The following is a 15,599-nucleotide window of genomic DNA, read 5'->3' as shown; positions in this document are numbered from 1 at the left end:
TCCACTTGAGCCCAGCCTCCTGAGTCCATGGCTACCCTTACCAGTCATACCTGACTTACTATCTAGGAGGAGGACACAGTACCCAGTTCCCAACATGCAGTTTTGGATACAAAATTACTTGATGTCCACAGTTAGCCGGAAATTCATTCTCAAAGCCCAACAGCAAGGCAGGAACCAGCAGCAGATCCTGTTGCATGAGAAGATGTGCCTTTTACAAAGAGGGAGGTAAACCCAGCGGAGATCAGTGAAATTCTATCACTTTCTCTCCCTCTGTTCTTTTTCCCTCTTCTCCCCTTTTTTCCGACTTCTTTCTGGTGCAGGTGTGTGTGTAACACACGTGTGTGTGCATATGTGCATGTGTATGCATGTACATGTGTGTGTGTGCATATGGATGTCTTATGTCTTCCTTGATTGTTTTCCACTTTGTATTTTGAGACAGGCCCAGTACTCCTGACCTAGACATTCCTCCGAGCAAGGGCAAACACATGCTGGGTTCACTGCAGGTCATACTTAGTGGGATTTATGGGAAGAAACCACAAATAAGTCCAGCCTAGCATACTGTCTTCAGAAATTTTATTCCCTTCCTCTACAGAATGCCAGTGGATTTGGATTCTGTAAGGCCCAATTCATGTGGGCTAGTATTTGGTCCAGATTTTATTAGCCAACTTATTTGGTTGCTAGAGGCCGCCAGATCCTGGGGCGAGCATGGAGAAGGCCAAATCCCTGGTAAGATGGCCCCAAATCACATTTTCCCCACTGAATCAAATACACACACACACACACACACACACACACACACTTCCGCCAGTCACACACACACACACACACACACACACTTCCGCCAGTCCATGGTATCAATTAACGAGTGTTGGCAATTCTGTATGCCCTAGATTCTTTCCTGCCTGGTTTACTTTAGCTTTCCAGGCTAAATTGGTTCCACCTTCTAGCTAAGCAACCTTGAGCAAGAAGGAATCTGGGAGCTTTCCTACACCGAGAAAGGTCGTGAACTGTTGGGGTCAGTTTTATGAGGCTCTGGGCTCCTCCCCACTCTCAGTGCGGCCACTCCTCTTGCAATCTCGCTTGACAAATGCCAAACTCCATAAAGGTGCGAATTTGGCAACAACCAGTTACCAACTTTGGAATTCGAACTTAGCTCTACTCCAAGGATTCAGAGATTCTTAACTGTAGGACAGAAATGCTCTTTATCTTGTGCCTTGGCAAAACAAAAAAACAAAGTATCAAACAAACAAAAACAACCAAAACATTATCTGAGCTTGCTTAATTGACTTTCTGGGTACTCTAGGACCTCGTAAGCAAGATAATTGATACATTCTTTTATCGTACTGTTGTAATGTGTGTTAATACCTCTTTTTTTTAAAGAATGAAGTAATGTCCATTATGAATATAAATCATATCTGTCCATTCATCCAACAACGGACATGTCTCACTTTATTCTAGTATCAGAGAGATCAGCCAGGCTTTTGTGGTTAGTGAGAAACCGAACACACAAGCAGACAAGGGGCAGAGCATTCACACGGAGAGCTTTGACTTTCCACCTACCACAAACTACCCAGAAAACCAACTTCATTCTTACAGCCAACAGCCCAGGAAGCCAGCCTGCCACTGCCTAGCCTTCGCAGGCAGCCAGCTTGCGGCTACCTCTAGTGGCAGTTCAAGAGGCCGAGCCATAACTTCTGTTGCAACCAGTCTAACAGGCTTGATTAGAGTAGCAGGCTCCCATAACGTCTTTCATCTCCAATGAGGACCAACTAGCAGCACAAAAATGTCATTAGCTTGCCTAGGGCATCCCACCCCATCGCCTCCACTCAAGGCTGAAGCCTTCCTGTCTTTCCACCGTAGAGTAAGGTTCCCACTCTTCCTCTCTGCCTTTGAGTCTGCACAAGTTTAAGTGTGACGGAGCGAGCTCTAAATGAACCACCTGTGCCTTTCTCATTTGCTCAGCCTCTGCTTTCTTCCACAACAGCTATGATTCATTTGCAGTGCTGTGCACTCCAGTGACTTACATCACTTATCCATTCAGCTGTCACTGGGTATCGGGATGGCTTCCTTTTACAAAATGAAGGACTACCACCATATGACCATGAATGTACCTGACCTCTTCCGATCTCAGAGGGTAAGCATGAATGTGCCAGGTTAATTCTTGATGGAGATCACCTGGGAATACCAGTGTTACTGGGCTTACAGTACAGGGCTATAATTTCAGCTACTCATGGGGATGAGGCAGGAGATGCTAATTTAAAGCCTGCCTGAATACAGCTTGGACAACTTAGCTGTCAAAAACAGAGAGCTAGGGCTCAGTGGGAGAGTGCTTACCCATCATGCATGAGACCCCAGAATGTATGAAGCTCTGGACTCAGCAGCACAGGATGGTTATAATAAGCAATGCCATACATACGCATGTATTTCTTGTAGAAGAAATATGTGCATAGTTCCATTGAGGAATTACCCTGAACTCAGGTAGGCTCACCAGTATTCAAGAATTCCACTGCTCCACACCTAGCTACCTTCAACAATTCCACTGTTTAAACTGTGGGTGTGTAGCACCTGCAAACTTGTTTACATATCTTCTCGATTAAAGTTGAGTACTCTCTCAAGATGGCACTGCAAACACGTGCATCTTAAAATACAGACCCTTAGGCAAAATTTCCTGATGGGAATCTCTCTCTCTCTCTCTCTCTCTCACACACACACACACACACACTCTCACACACACACACATCCATTCTGTCACTTGCATGCACACATACACACATTCTCTCACACACATTCTCTCACATGCATGCATGGAAACGTGCACATACTCACACGTTCTCTCGCATGCACATATGCATGTGCATACTCTCTCTCTCTCTCTCTCTCTCTCTCTCTCTCTCTCTCTCTCTCTCTCTCACACACACACACACACACACACACACACACACTCACTCCAGCAGGTGCCTGCCTCCCGTTCTCCTGGAGCTTCATACACGCCCCTCTCAGTACCACTTCCGGTTTTGTTGATTTCTCAGGAGCACATCATCCTCTTCCGAAAATGATCATTTGTTTACGTGTCACACAGACTTGCTATGGATATGGATTACAAATTAAACCAGCCAGTAAGTTGTTCTGCACTAATGACTCAAAACTCACGAGCGCTGCTGCCTTGGAGGGCACGGCTTTTCTGAAATGGAGGGCATCTCTTGGCAAAGCTCCAACAAGGAACTGTGCATTTCCACAGTCCTCTCTCCTAAAACGAACAGTAAACGGTACAGAGTGCTTCATGCTTAGGTGCAATAAGATGTGGTTCACTCTTGGCTATTTATAAACAATCTATTTTTTAAAAAACATTTGGGGGTCTGGAGAGATAGCTCAGTGGTTAAGAGTACCGGCTGCTCTTCCAGAGGTCCTGAGTTCAGTTCCCAGCAACCACATGGTAGCTTACAACCATCTGTAATGTAGCCCGATGTCCTCTTCTGGAATGTGTGAAAACAGGTCATTCATAAGCATAAAAATAAATAAATATATATATTAAAAAAAACATTTGAACATTGTACAGAAGAACCAGCGCATCCATCCTTGCTTGAGACACTGCCATGGCGTCCACGATGCCACCCCAGTGGGCAGCTCAGTGGGTCTGACAGCATTACAGCCACTGAGAGGGAGCACAGAATACCTGTAAGGCCCTGCACTGTCTGCCGTGTGCCAGTTGCTTAGAAGAAACCTACAGCATCGTTCCTGTCTCTGCTCAGACTGAGAATAGGAGTATTTGTCAACCGTGGCAGGAGTCCGAAAGGTATGCCTAGTGTTTCAGAGAGTGAACGCATTAGGCAATGAGACGCCATGGCCCCACTCCGAGAGGAGAGCACAGAATGACAGTCATAAATGCTACAGAGCAGCAGACCAGCCACTCTTGCCCTTCCACACCCTCTGCCCCCGCCCTGCTACTGGTGAGCTCTTTATGACTAAAGAGAACCCCGGGACATTCAGGCTGGATAACCCTGGATGAAGATGCACCACCCAAGGGCCCGGTCCTACGGCTTCATCTTGAATGCTGGCCCATGTCAGCCTGGCTCTGCGCATGGATTCCAAAGTGGCCGTCCATCAGGCTCCTGCCCCAGCCTCTTTCCACGTATTCATTCCCTCCCTCCCCACCCTCTGCTAGCCTGGCTTCTTCCAGCACTTTTCACGTTTCTGGATGCTTCCCTGATGCCTCAGCAGCACGGTCACTCCCTCCAGCATACACAGGTTGGACTCTTCCTCAGTCTCTCCTATTGTGCTTCTGGGCCAAGCTACTCCTCAGGTGTGTCCAGGGGCTGACCCAGGAAGAAACCGACTGCTACCATCTTGCTCAACAGGGGCATTGTCAAACAGCCTTCTAAATGCACAAGCCCAGGGTTTAGTGTTGTGTCCTGCTTTCATCAGGAGAGCGCCTTACTGCGGCTGGCAGTGGGTAATGCAGAAACCTACAACTGTCGGTTTGAAGCGTTGAGTGCTGGTGGAATGCCTGGCCTCAGGTGGGATGTGAGGACCCCTCCAAAGCTCAGGGGACATCTCAGAAGAGGAGGACGGGAAAGAATGAACGAGGCAAGGATGGGGAGATGCATGTGTGTATGTGTGTGTGTGGAGATGATATATAGTAAATATAATATGTATATAAAAAAATAAAACACACACACACACACACACACACAATGTCCATTGCAATGGCATTGCCTGCGGGCTGACTCTCATCAAGTATCAATGCGCTCAGCTCTCTCCTGGCTCTGGATCCCAGAATACACACCCAGTAGCATCAACAATCACAACATCGCACAGCACTGACATGTATGGGAAACCTCATGTTAAAAAGTGGACAGTCTGTGGTCTAAAGGACAGTTTATTACCACAAGGGTGACAGGTGGTGGGGGAGAAACGAGGGGATAACTCTAACATAAAAGCACACAGGAAGTACCTCAAGTTAACAACACACGGCAGTGGAAGAAGCTATGTCTCACACATATACAGACAGCTGACCTCTATTATTTACATCCAAACCTTAGAAAATAGCATTTCGAGTCAGCACTTACACCAGTGTTAGTTTTTCTTACAAAAGATTAAAGCTACAAACTTCACATTTTTTTAAATTGTACATCGGCAACAGCATTTAAGTTTTTTTTTTTTCTCTCCAAGTTGGTCTGAGTGCAGGCTGGTGGAAAAGACCTCTCCCTTAAACACAAAGAACATGGATTCCACAGACAATGCATGTAATTCTAATAAAAATACAAACACAGTACTTTAAAACGGGTGAGAAGGGTAAGGGGTGGGGTTTGAATGGGAAAAACCTCCCCCAAAATAAAGGACAGCAATCTTTAGAGACCAAAAGGTATGTTGGGAAGGACAGTGGCATAAGAACAGGACTCTGTCACACTGCTGGCATGACCTTGAGGGATGGACAGTTGTCACCAGAGCGTCGGGTGCCTGATCCTTTAAAGGAAGAGCTATCCATGTCTCTCAGAGCTTCCAACTTCTGGTAGAAAAGGGGCTGGGGGCGGTTGCGATTGCCCATTGCATCTCTGAGTAAGCCTGGTTCCTTTGTAATTTTCTGAGTATCTGTCCATTTCACTTAAGCTGGTGAATTTATTAGCATGAAGCTGTTCATAATATTCTGCTATTAGTCTCTGAGTATCTGCAGGGTCTACACTGATGTCATCTCTCTCATTCCTGACAGAGTTTTAAATGGTAAAATAAGTTTCTGGCATTGTCAGGTGCTACTCTATACAGTGTAAGGGGCTCCAGACTCGCCTCCGGAGGCTCCTGTTTATCCACACACCCAACCACCTTTCTCACTCCCAGCCCAATTCTTGTCAAATCTACTAGGGAATATAAAATCTTATATAAAAATCTTATATAAAATAAAATAATATATAAAGGAAATAAGAATGAAAATGTGCTTCAAATTTTTGAATGGGAGCAGAACTACAATATTTTTAAAGAGTATGAGGTTTTGTATGATTGTTGAAAAGAAAATGTAGGTGTAGGCCTCGGCCTCTCGGCAGCAGAGAGCCCGGCCAGAGTCTACTGCAAGCCTGAGTCACACATGCTCAAGCCCCAGAGAACTGAGACAGGAGTCCTTGGATCTGGTCCTCAGGGAAGGATGGTGTGCTCCCCTGCCTGTCACTGAGCACATACGCCTCGCCAGGAATCTAAGACAACTGGCTTCTGGCAAACAGCTGCTGAGTGGACTGCCCAGCGCCTGACTGTGGACCAAGCTGTGTGGCGCAGACGTGTTTGCAACCAAATAGACTTCAGATCTAGGTTCACAGCTGCAGAAGAGTCACAGGAAAAACTATTTTCCTATACTCCCATCTTTCTTCAGAAGGGGCCATGGGCTTTTTCCTTCTGTCTGGCAAAGCCCAAAGCATTTTCCTTCAAGAGGAAAGAGCTCGAGGCTGGGCTATTAAGTAGCACAGCAAATACATGCTCTGTGTTCTAGGTTTTTAAAAACTTTCTTGACTTGGGACTTGACTATTAATTCACCTGGTTTCTAACTTTAAAAAGAAAAATGTCACTTAGACTTAAGTCTCCGTGAGAAGCCATGGTCACTTCATTCTAAGCATTGAGGACTTTCCTGTTTCTGTGACTACTAGCCCTGTAGGGTGATGTCATGCATCCAGATCCAGTGTCGTGGGAAGGAATCTTCCAAACTCAATTTCATCATATATGAAATAACTTAATAAGCCCAGGGGATTACGATGAAACCTGTAGCACACCTAGCTCAGTGCCTGACATGTGCCACCCAGGAAATGCTAGCAGCCATTTGTCATTGTAGCAAGAGCCCGGACTGTCCTCTAATTCTCTCTGTCACATAGTTACTTTGCTGGCCAAGTCCTGCAGAGCAGTTGCCTCTTGCATTTTTTAAAGCTTGCTTTAACTGCAAAGAACAGAATCTGGTCACAGAAGAGAGCATCCTCTGCCTTTTTTATCGATTCTCAGGTTAGGGAGCAAAAGCAATTACGGAGTCAAATTTCAGTATACTCAGGTGCAACCCCATCCGGGCTCCCATCGGAGGGGTGAGATGAGAAGAAATAATAGGGCAACTGGCTTCCCTGTTCCTTCAGTTTTGAGCCAAAGGTGTGGGGATGACTCTAACTGTCTTTTGCCAAGCCCTCTCTACCTCACCGCAGGCCCTCTGTGAGTTCCTGTCTGTATCTGGGCGACACTGTAAGGAACCCACTAGTATGCTGAGACTGCATGACATGGCTCCTCTGGAGAGTCTTTCCATGGCACCTCGGGTACCAAAGAGGCAAGGGAAGAGCAGGGGCTCCTGGGCTAACCTGATGTACACTGGTAGCTTCATTCTCTCAGTGAAGAGGCTCTTGGTCCAGTGGTCCAGGACAAAGGCTCTGAATTCCAATCCCTGCTTCTAGTCTACCCGGATTTGTGGCATTGGGAATGTCACCTCTCCTCTGAGCCTCATTTTCCCACCTGGACAATACATGGTCAGACTGTGACAGCCCTGCCATTCTGAGTCCAACTAAGCCTCTGGGAGCCTCAGTCAGGCATTAATTTACCCTTGCCAGAGCCTCTACAGTGAGTGAAAAGAATAAACAATCACGTATTTGGATGTGGACATGGAAGCAATGCCCTTTACCCTGTATCTAAGAATGACGAGCAGAATTGTGTGATTTCCCATAAACAGTGAGATTTTTCTGGACTGGATAGGGCCGGTTTGCTGGAAAGTTCTTAGTAGCCTGTCCTTTCACAGATGTGACTCCTCTTAAGGCACTAGGCAGTATCTGGGATGTGACTTTAGGCAGCTGGGAGGGTGGACATAGATGAAAGGCATCGAGACAGCAAAGGCTACTTTACAAAGAGGGCGCCAGGCTTCTCCTGGGAAAAGAGCAAACTCAAGTTCTCCAGGTTTTTTCCTGGCATCACCGACAGCTTCCAAGGCCAGTGGTGACCACGCGAGGCTCGTCACTGTAGTGGCACAACCATGCCAAGACTAACTTTTCCATGCAGCCCTGCAACAGGTGAGGCTGACGGCTGGGGTTCAGTGACCACCTGAGAGGCTCCCAGTGTCTTCTGCTCTCTTGCTGCACAGTACCATAATCTCACAGGAAAGAGGCAAAGTGTTTGAAACTGTACCTGTACAGAGACACCACCACACGGAGTGGGGAATCTATTTATAATTTATATATATATATATATATATAATATATGCATATTTATAGATTTTTTAAAAAGTCTTCCAGGGCAAGCAACCAAAAGCTATTACTAGGAGGAAAACAAAAAGAAACAATGTAAAAAATTTCCCAGCTATCACTGAACTAGGAGTCTCTGCTCATGGGGTCTAAAATTCTGAGTTAGAAGCACCAATACAAACCCTTCAAGATACACCCTGTGGTGTAAATGCACACAGCAAATGGCACCATGGCTGTCAAGTGGCCTGTCCCCGGAGCACATTCCTGAGTTCACAAAGGTGCTGTGGAGAAATGACAGAGCAGAAGTGCTGGCTAAAAGACGTGAGTCTAGCAACCCATAAGCCACCAAAGGCTGGGCTGGTGTTATCAGAAGTTCTGTTGCCTCCTCTTCTTGGCTTCAATGGCATCCAGGATTGGCTGCCGCTTGGACCGGTATTTCTGCCGGATCTCTTCCATTTCCTGTTCCATCATGGGGTCAAGGGCCAACAGCCTCTTCTGAAGGTCCTCCACAGTCCAGCTCTTAAGCTAGAAGAGAAGTGAGAAATGTCACCACAAGGCCTGAGCTGAGAAACCCAGCCTTCTCCAGCACTCAGAAGGAAAGTGGGCAGGAGGCTACTGTGATCAGTCAGAATCCAGGTGCAGCGGCAGCTAGCGAGAGCTGACTAATTCCAATGACCACAACCACAGAGCTGTTGAGACCATGCATCCCTGAAAAACTTTGAAGTACATATTCTTCACACACTGTAGTTCAGTGCATGAAAGCTAATGGCTGCCTCCAGACAAGTCCAGAGCCAGTGCTCATGCTGGTGTCTGGAACTTACCTTAGTGGCCACTGCTCCATGCAGGGGATCCTCCCCCAACCCCAGTGTCACACCCACACAGCCATACTAAGCCCCACAAGATTCACTAGACTGAAGCCAAGCATTCTGTGTGGGTCATCTACATGTGGCTCCTGAACATATGGGTACAACCTTTGGCTGGCAAATCCTTGAAATTTCCAACTAACTTTATACACAGAGAGAAAAGGACAACATATACACTAAAAATATGGCTAATACTGAGCTCTAGGAGTGAGACAGATTGACTCCTTTAATATTCTTGAGAAAGGACAGGAGTGTTTTGGTGTCCCCGTGCTACAGGGGGCACAAGCCAGGGCAGTGACTGGATAACCTGCCTGGTATCTCCCAGCAAGCCTGTGGCAGCATCACAGTGTAACCAGCAGGATGGCCCCACAGCCCATGTGAGCCAGCTCTGCAGAAAGGCAGGCCAGCACAGCACAGCCCTTTGCAACAACTCAAGGTGCAAATAGGACTCTTAAAATGTCAGGAGACTGGCCAATTGTGGCCTCAGGCTAGAGTGGTGGCACATAGCTATAAGCCCAGCACTTGGGAGCGCACTGCTGCAACCCCAACATTCGGGAAGTGAAGGCAATCCCCATAAGCTGTTTGGATCTAGGGAAGAGAGCAGTGAAGGTTCCTCAGGAATACTCTAAGAATTAAATGGAATCTGCGCCCCATGTGTGGCATCGCTGACTTTACGAGGGCAGCCTCACTTGCAGAGCTGTGAGTGAGTGCCAGCTTTGTGCACACTGGGTGGTGAGAGTCACTGTTGCTCCTAGGAAGTAGTGTTGCTAGAACTCACAAGCTCGCCCAGTCTCACAAGGGATCTGTTGTGCTCACATTTATAAACCTATCATATCCCTCAGTCAGCCCCTTCCTGGGGCCTCCACAGGGCCGTGTACAGAAGGTGGGCGAAGGAGTTCCTTTCCACCCACCTTCCTCAGGAGGCAGGGTGTGAATGAGTGCTACAGTGGCCTTTCTAGAAATGGTTTAGTGTGACCTGTCACCACAGGAATTTTCTTTGGCTGGTTTCAGGGAAGTTTTCCAAGAAGCAAAAAGGCCTACCAGTTTAAGATGAAAGGGTCTTTGTAATGGGAGAATGGAAAGACTTGAAAGTATGGGGAAATGCTGGAAAGTTGAGCTGAAAAAACTGTGTCTTTTTTCCAGCCTGTGGTTTATACCACCTTGGAGGTTGATGGTTTGGCCCTGAGACACTCTGGAGACTGACGCTTGCCTAGTCTTCTGTGTTTTCAATTCCTCTGCCAAGAGGAAACACCCTAAACCCAATACTGAATGTTACAGGTAGCTAAGGACTTAATCCTTAGATTGCTGTCTGTACAGGCTGGGCAACTCTGAAGAAGTAACTTCCCTCTCACGCCTCAGTCTCCCTGAACCCACAGACGGTCTGGTTCTTCCTCCCAGCCAGAACTGAGAAGACTCAGGAGGCCATGGGTGCCATGAAGCAGTGTTAGCTCAGGACTTCCTACAGTGCCTGTCTGACAGATAATGAGCCCTGATTAGAGAAATGCTGGTGATCATGGCCATTGTTATTGATAATCTTCCATAACCAAGCTGTTCTGTTCGTGAGTCTGATGCTTTACATAGGATCACACAAGTGAGAAGCAACACAACACCTAGCTCACTCATCTGTGCCATAATCCCTAAAACCTGGCAGTTCTCTCAGGTCCGGTAACTTGGTGTTATTTGACAAAATGTTTCATCTATACATTTTGAAATATTCACTGAACTTGGACTATAATAGGTCAATCACTATTAAGAATTCATAAGACACTTAAGTGAATAAAACAACAGAAGTCACGGCCCTGGTGAGGTTCGTGTTCTAGTGAGGCGGCACAGGTAGTGACAAGCACAGTAAGTCAGCAAACAGCCCTGTAAAGAGGATGTGTGCTTTGAGAAAAGACAGAGAAAAGGACCTGGGAAACAGACTCCCTTGCATGAGGACAGAGGGTACACCCCGGACTGCTCTGTGGCTGCAGGCAAGCCCTTCTCCCTAAAGGCCTCTATCCCCACTGTGACAGAAGGCTGTGTGCAGTTCTTAGACAACCTCGCATGCTCAGGATGTCTGTGGACACAGCATCAGAATCGCTTGTGAAAATAACAGCCCTGAGCTACTTCACAGACTCCATGGGAGGTCCGGCAGCTTAGAGATGGCACTCAAGTATTTCTTACATGTCGTCAAAGTGCTAAGCATGACTCCTCATCTAATGTTAACAAAATCCTCACCAACAGCTGCCTGGTCTAAAGCTTCTTAGGGTTCCTAAGCAGCTCTGTTGTCCTTGATTCTAGCCTGGGGTAACAGATATCCTTGTTTTAACTCTGCCACCTTAAATCTGAACCATGAACCATGATTGCCCTTAGCCCTCTGGGGTTTTATGCCTGCCCCATTAGGACACATCCAGGGGGCGGGGCTGAGGAGCTGCCCACACCATCCACATAGAGTTTTCTGACAAGCAAGCGCAGACAATGGTTATGGAGGCAGGTATAGCATTTCACCTTCCTGGTCCTTGGTGACATAAATACATTTCAAATGGGTATCTTGCAGTAAATTATCTGTACAGTTTTGCTAAACCCAGCATCCAAAGGATCAGATTCTCAAACGAGCAATATAGGAAGTCTGAATGGTTTTCATCAGACAGAGGAACTCAACATGACTATCCTTCTAGGTTTACATATGTTCTCTACGCTGTGACTCCCACTCATATCAAGAGCCCAAAATCCACTTCTGAACTCCAGCAGAAGGAACTGGCTTCAGTCCCACTGGCTGTGGACCCCTGGCATGCTTCAGGAGCCTGCAGCGTCACAACAGCGAACTGTGGTGTTCTACCTGCCTTCCTCCCCACCTCAGGAACGGACCGCCCTTATCTCAGGAGCTCAGACCCAGCCTGCCCTTCCTTTCCCTCACCCCCCCCCCCAGTCACCTTCAGCAGCCCTATGGGGCTCATCCGGTGTGCTGGTGTGATTCAAAGTTCATCAGTGTCTGTTTCTGCCTCCATCCCCTAGTCCACACCACCACCAACCCACAGCAAAAGCACAACTAAAACCAGAAAGAAATCAGGTCTTACTATCTTTAACCCAATTCCCTATGAAGGCCTCACCATCCACTCCAGCCTCACTCCTTACAACTCCACCTTTGCTCGGTCTACGGGGCGTCACTTGGGAGTCTTCACACAGCCCTTTGTCTCAGTGGCTGGTGCTCAGGTCACCTTCTGAACGAGAAGTAAATAAGCGTGGGCTCATTACCGGAGGTGCGAACAGCCTACACACAAACAGGCTCCTGTGCTGACAGCTCTCACTTTAGATGGGAAACACAGAAACACTCTGGACCAAGGGCATCTAGAATTTCTGGGGCCACCTGAAAGCTTCTCAGCACACCAGTCCTGGGCTGACAGAAAAGACTGTGCTCTCTGCAGCCTAACAAACGCCCAAGGTCACCAGCCACCGCCTTCATCTAGGCTAGTGGTGTATGCTGTCTGTTCAGGATCTCTGAGCAAGCACCTTCAACAACCTATGGACAGATACTGTTTATCTTGACAACGGGTCTCTGAAGAGTGTCTTAAATCTGTTTTCAGTCTAAAGCTTAGTCTTACGCCCTTTCAACAAGATATAATGTCAACATATTACTGGACTCCACGGTATGCATGTAAAATATGCTAATTACCTTTAGCATTAAGCATTGTACCATCCCTGCACACTTCATTTAGCCAATCGATCTTAAGGAGCAGGTCCTAGGACTGCTCTCCCTTACAGAAGAGGTCTATGTGGGTAAGAGTGGGGAAGCAGGGAGCAGGAATGACGGCTGAGTGGCTGAGAGTGCACACTGTTCTTGCAGGGGACCTGAGCTTAGCTCTCGCACGCACCTGTCACACACCAGCTCTAAAGAGATGGGACACCCCTGCCTCTGAGAACAGCTCCCTCACATGTGCACAGCCACACACATAGACAATGCTTTTAAAATTTAGCCTTAAAAACTAAAAGAGCTGGCAGGTAACTTGCCCGTGATGATACAGTTTCTGAGAGAAAGCAAGAGTTCTGAATGGAATGGACGTTAGTTAAATACCTCACAAGGCCCTCAGGCTGAAAACGCTGCTCCTCGGGTTGTCATGGGGCTATAGGCAAGTGACTCCGCCTCTCTGAATTACTTTCCCATCTACAAAACTGTGCTTCATTCTTTCATGTCTTTCTCCTTTGGAAAACAAGAGGTGCTTACTGTGTGATGTACTGAAGTGACAAAATACAACTGGTTGAACCTTCAAGTCCATCTAATAGTAGAGTTCTGAATGGAATGGACATTACACTCTGCCAAGGTGAATGACGAGTGGGACGCCCACCAGAGGAGTGGTTAGTGGCTTTGAACTCTGTAGCTCTAGAGTAATGGCCATGCCATCTGCTGTGTGCACCAGAGGATGACCGTGTGTGTTCTACACGAGCACTGGATAAGTATTGGCAAAGTACACACAGAAAAGCTGAGAACACACCAGAACAGGCGTACAGGCAGAAGCTACTGCCTTGAGCTCCTTGGGGAAGGAGGAAGTAGGTAATAGAAACAGTGGCCACAGCCACCTAAGGTGACCACGGAGGTCATTTTCACCACACACAGCTGTAGGTGTCTCTAGCAGACCCTGATGGATCTGGCTCATTTCCTCTAGGGGAAACCACAGTGAAACCCTCAGATTCCAGTGTGAGGAGGAATACAGAACTGATTTGCTCTCAACCTTAGTAACTCTCACTACTGCTCTGAAGCATACCACGGCACTGTCAATGCACCACCCAGTCCATCAACAAAAACTCCAGAGACACTTCATCCCAATAAAGAATGTATGAGAATTACAACTAGCCTACAGCAAGTTAACACAAACAATGTAAACTAGACAGCTAAGAATGCACAGAAGAGCTTCAGCCTGCCTCCACAGCAAGCCCCAGTGTGCAAACATATCCACAGACAAGAAGATGCGGACCAAGGCTGCATTATACCCTGCCTTGATGGTGCACTGCAAGCTATGTCAAGAGATGTGTATTTCATACACACCATGCCCGAGCATTCCAACAGAACTTGCTCCTTACAATGAAATGTAAGAACTTTAATGAAAGATTTCTCTGATTCAAGTAACAGTTCTGGAAAATCAAGTCCTAGAAAATCTCCCTAATACCAAGTGTGCTCACAATTCTAATTCTTGGTAGCACAAGGCAGAAGAATATAAAAGTGGAGAGCAGCTTGGACTACTCAGCAAGACTATCATAAGGATGGGGTGGGAGGGGTTGAGCACGGTAGAACACACTTATGCTTCCAGCACTTAGGAGGCAGAGGCAGGAGGATTGGAGTTTGAGGTCAACCTGACTTATACACCGATCTTCTCTCAGAGAAAATATATAAATAAAAATGACTAAAGAAATGAAAAGACTTGGGGACTTCCAAAGTCTATGACAACACTGGCCTCTGCACCCAAATACTTAACCTAACTCGGCCCTCTGTAGAGGGTTGTCCACCCAGCCTTCCAGCCCTGGCTCCAACTTCACTCCATCCCCTAATACTCTTCTTTGCTAACTTGAAAACTATCTGAGAGTTAGTAGACCTAAGGTATTCTCAAGCCACCAGAAAAAGAGTTTTTAATAAAAATTTAATTAGGAAATCTGTCCTTACATTTTAAATCTCTATGTGAAAATAACACTCATGTCTTACTGGGTTCTCTCGGACACAGGGCAGTTCACAGAGGTTTTAAAAGTATCTAATCAATAAATACATAAGCCTAAGAGGACAATATAAGTTCATTAAATAACATTATATCAATTACTCCAAATGGGCCCGTGTGTTCTAAAACCAGAACAAACAGCTCATCCAGTGCCCTGTTTCTAACGACACTGCAAGGGAAACCCCCCTGGACTGAGCTTTGTCTCCGTGGGCGCGCACGTGTTCACCATCTGCAGACCCTGCTTTGACTCCTAGCACCACAAAGACAAGATGGCTCCAGTCCTATTTGCTAGCATTGCTCTGTAAGAAAAACTCTAATTTAAGAGAAGCTCTAAACTGGTGTACAAATCTCATATTAAGGTCAGATAAGCACACTGAGCCCTTGGAGTGACGGTAAATGCCTAAAGGGCAGAGGGCAAGAACGGCACAGGACGAGCTGCTCCTGACATTTGGAACTAAGGGAGACACTGAGACTAGAGTCATTCTTGCAGCGATATTAATCTTTCAGAAGACAGGAAGACCTAAAACACCAAGTCCACTGAGCTGCTGTTTTAATGCAGCTTAATAATTTAAGAAAAGAGCTGGCTAATCACATAAAAAATCCTGCGTGCTGTGGCTTCTGTGCACTTTCTTGAGCTGGAAATTTCCGAGAGTAGGAAGGTCAGACTTTCTTCTCTCTTCCTGTCACATAAAAGAAGCCAGGACATCCCCTGCAAAGTCAGAGTGCTAACAGCAAACTGAGGCTGTGAAGTGGCGGCACACACCTATAGTCAGAAGCGCTTGAGAGGCTGAGGCAGGAGGATTAAAGTTCTAGGTAAGCCTGGGCACACACACTCTCTCAAAAACTCAAAGCCACTATTAAAACACACA

At 46.8% G+C, this 15,599-nt stretch overlaps 1 protein-coding gene across 1 annotated transcript in view; it reads right to left on the bottom strand.

Annotated features, from left to right (window-relative positions):
- Positions 1-4,858: 4,858 nt before the first annotated feature.
- The window catches only part of Stk4 (serine/threonine kinase 4), an 81,838-nt gene continuing 71,097 nt past the window's right edge, over positions 4,859-15,599 (bottom strand). Inside the window, exon 11 of the mRNA XM_052184233.1 lies at positions 4,859-8,708. Coding sequence (XP_052040193.1) covers positions 8,550-8,708 — 159 coding nt within the window. The 3' untranslated portion in view covers positions 4,859-8,549. The remainder of the gene's footprint in view (positions 8,709-15,599) is intronic.

Source organism: Apodemus sylvaticus, chromosome 5 (assembly GCF_947179515.1).
Source record: "Apodemus sylvaticus chromosome 5, mApoSyl1.1, whole genome shotgun sequence".
Lineage (NCBI taxonomy): Eukaryota > Metazoa > Chordata > Mammalia > Rodentia > Muridae > Apodemus > Apodemus sylvaticus.
This window is presented reverse-complemented; position numbering and strand designations above follow the sequence as displayed.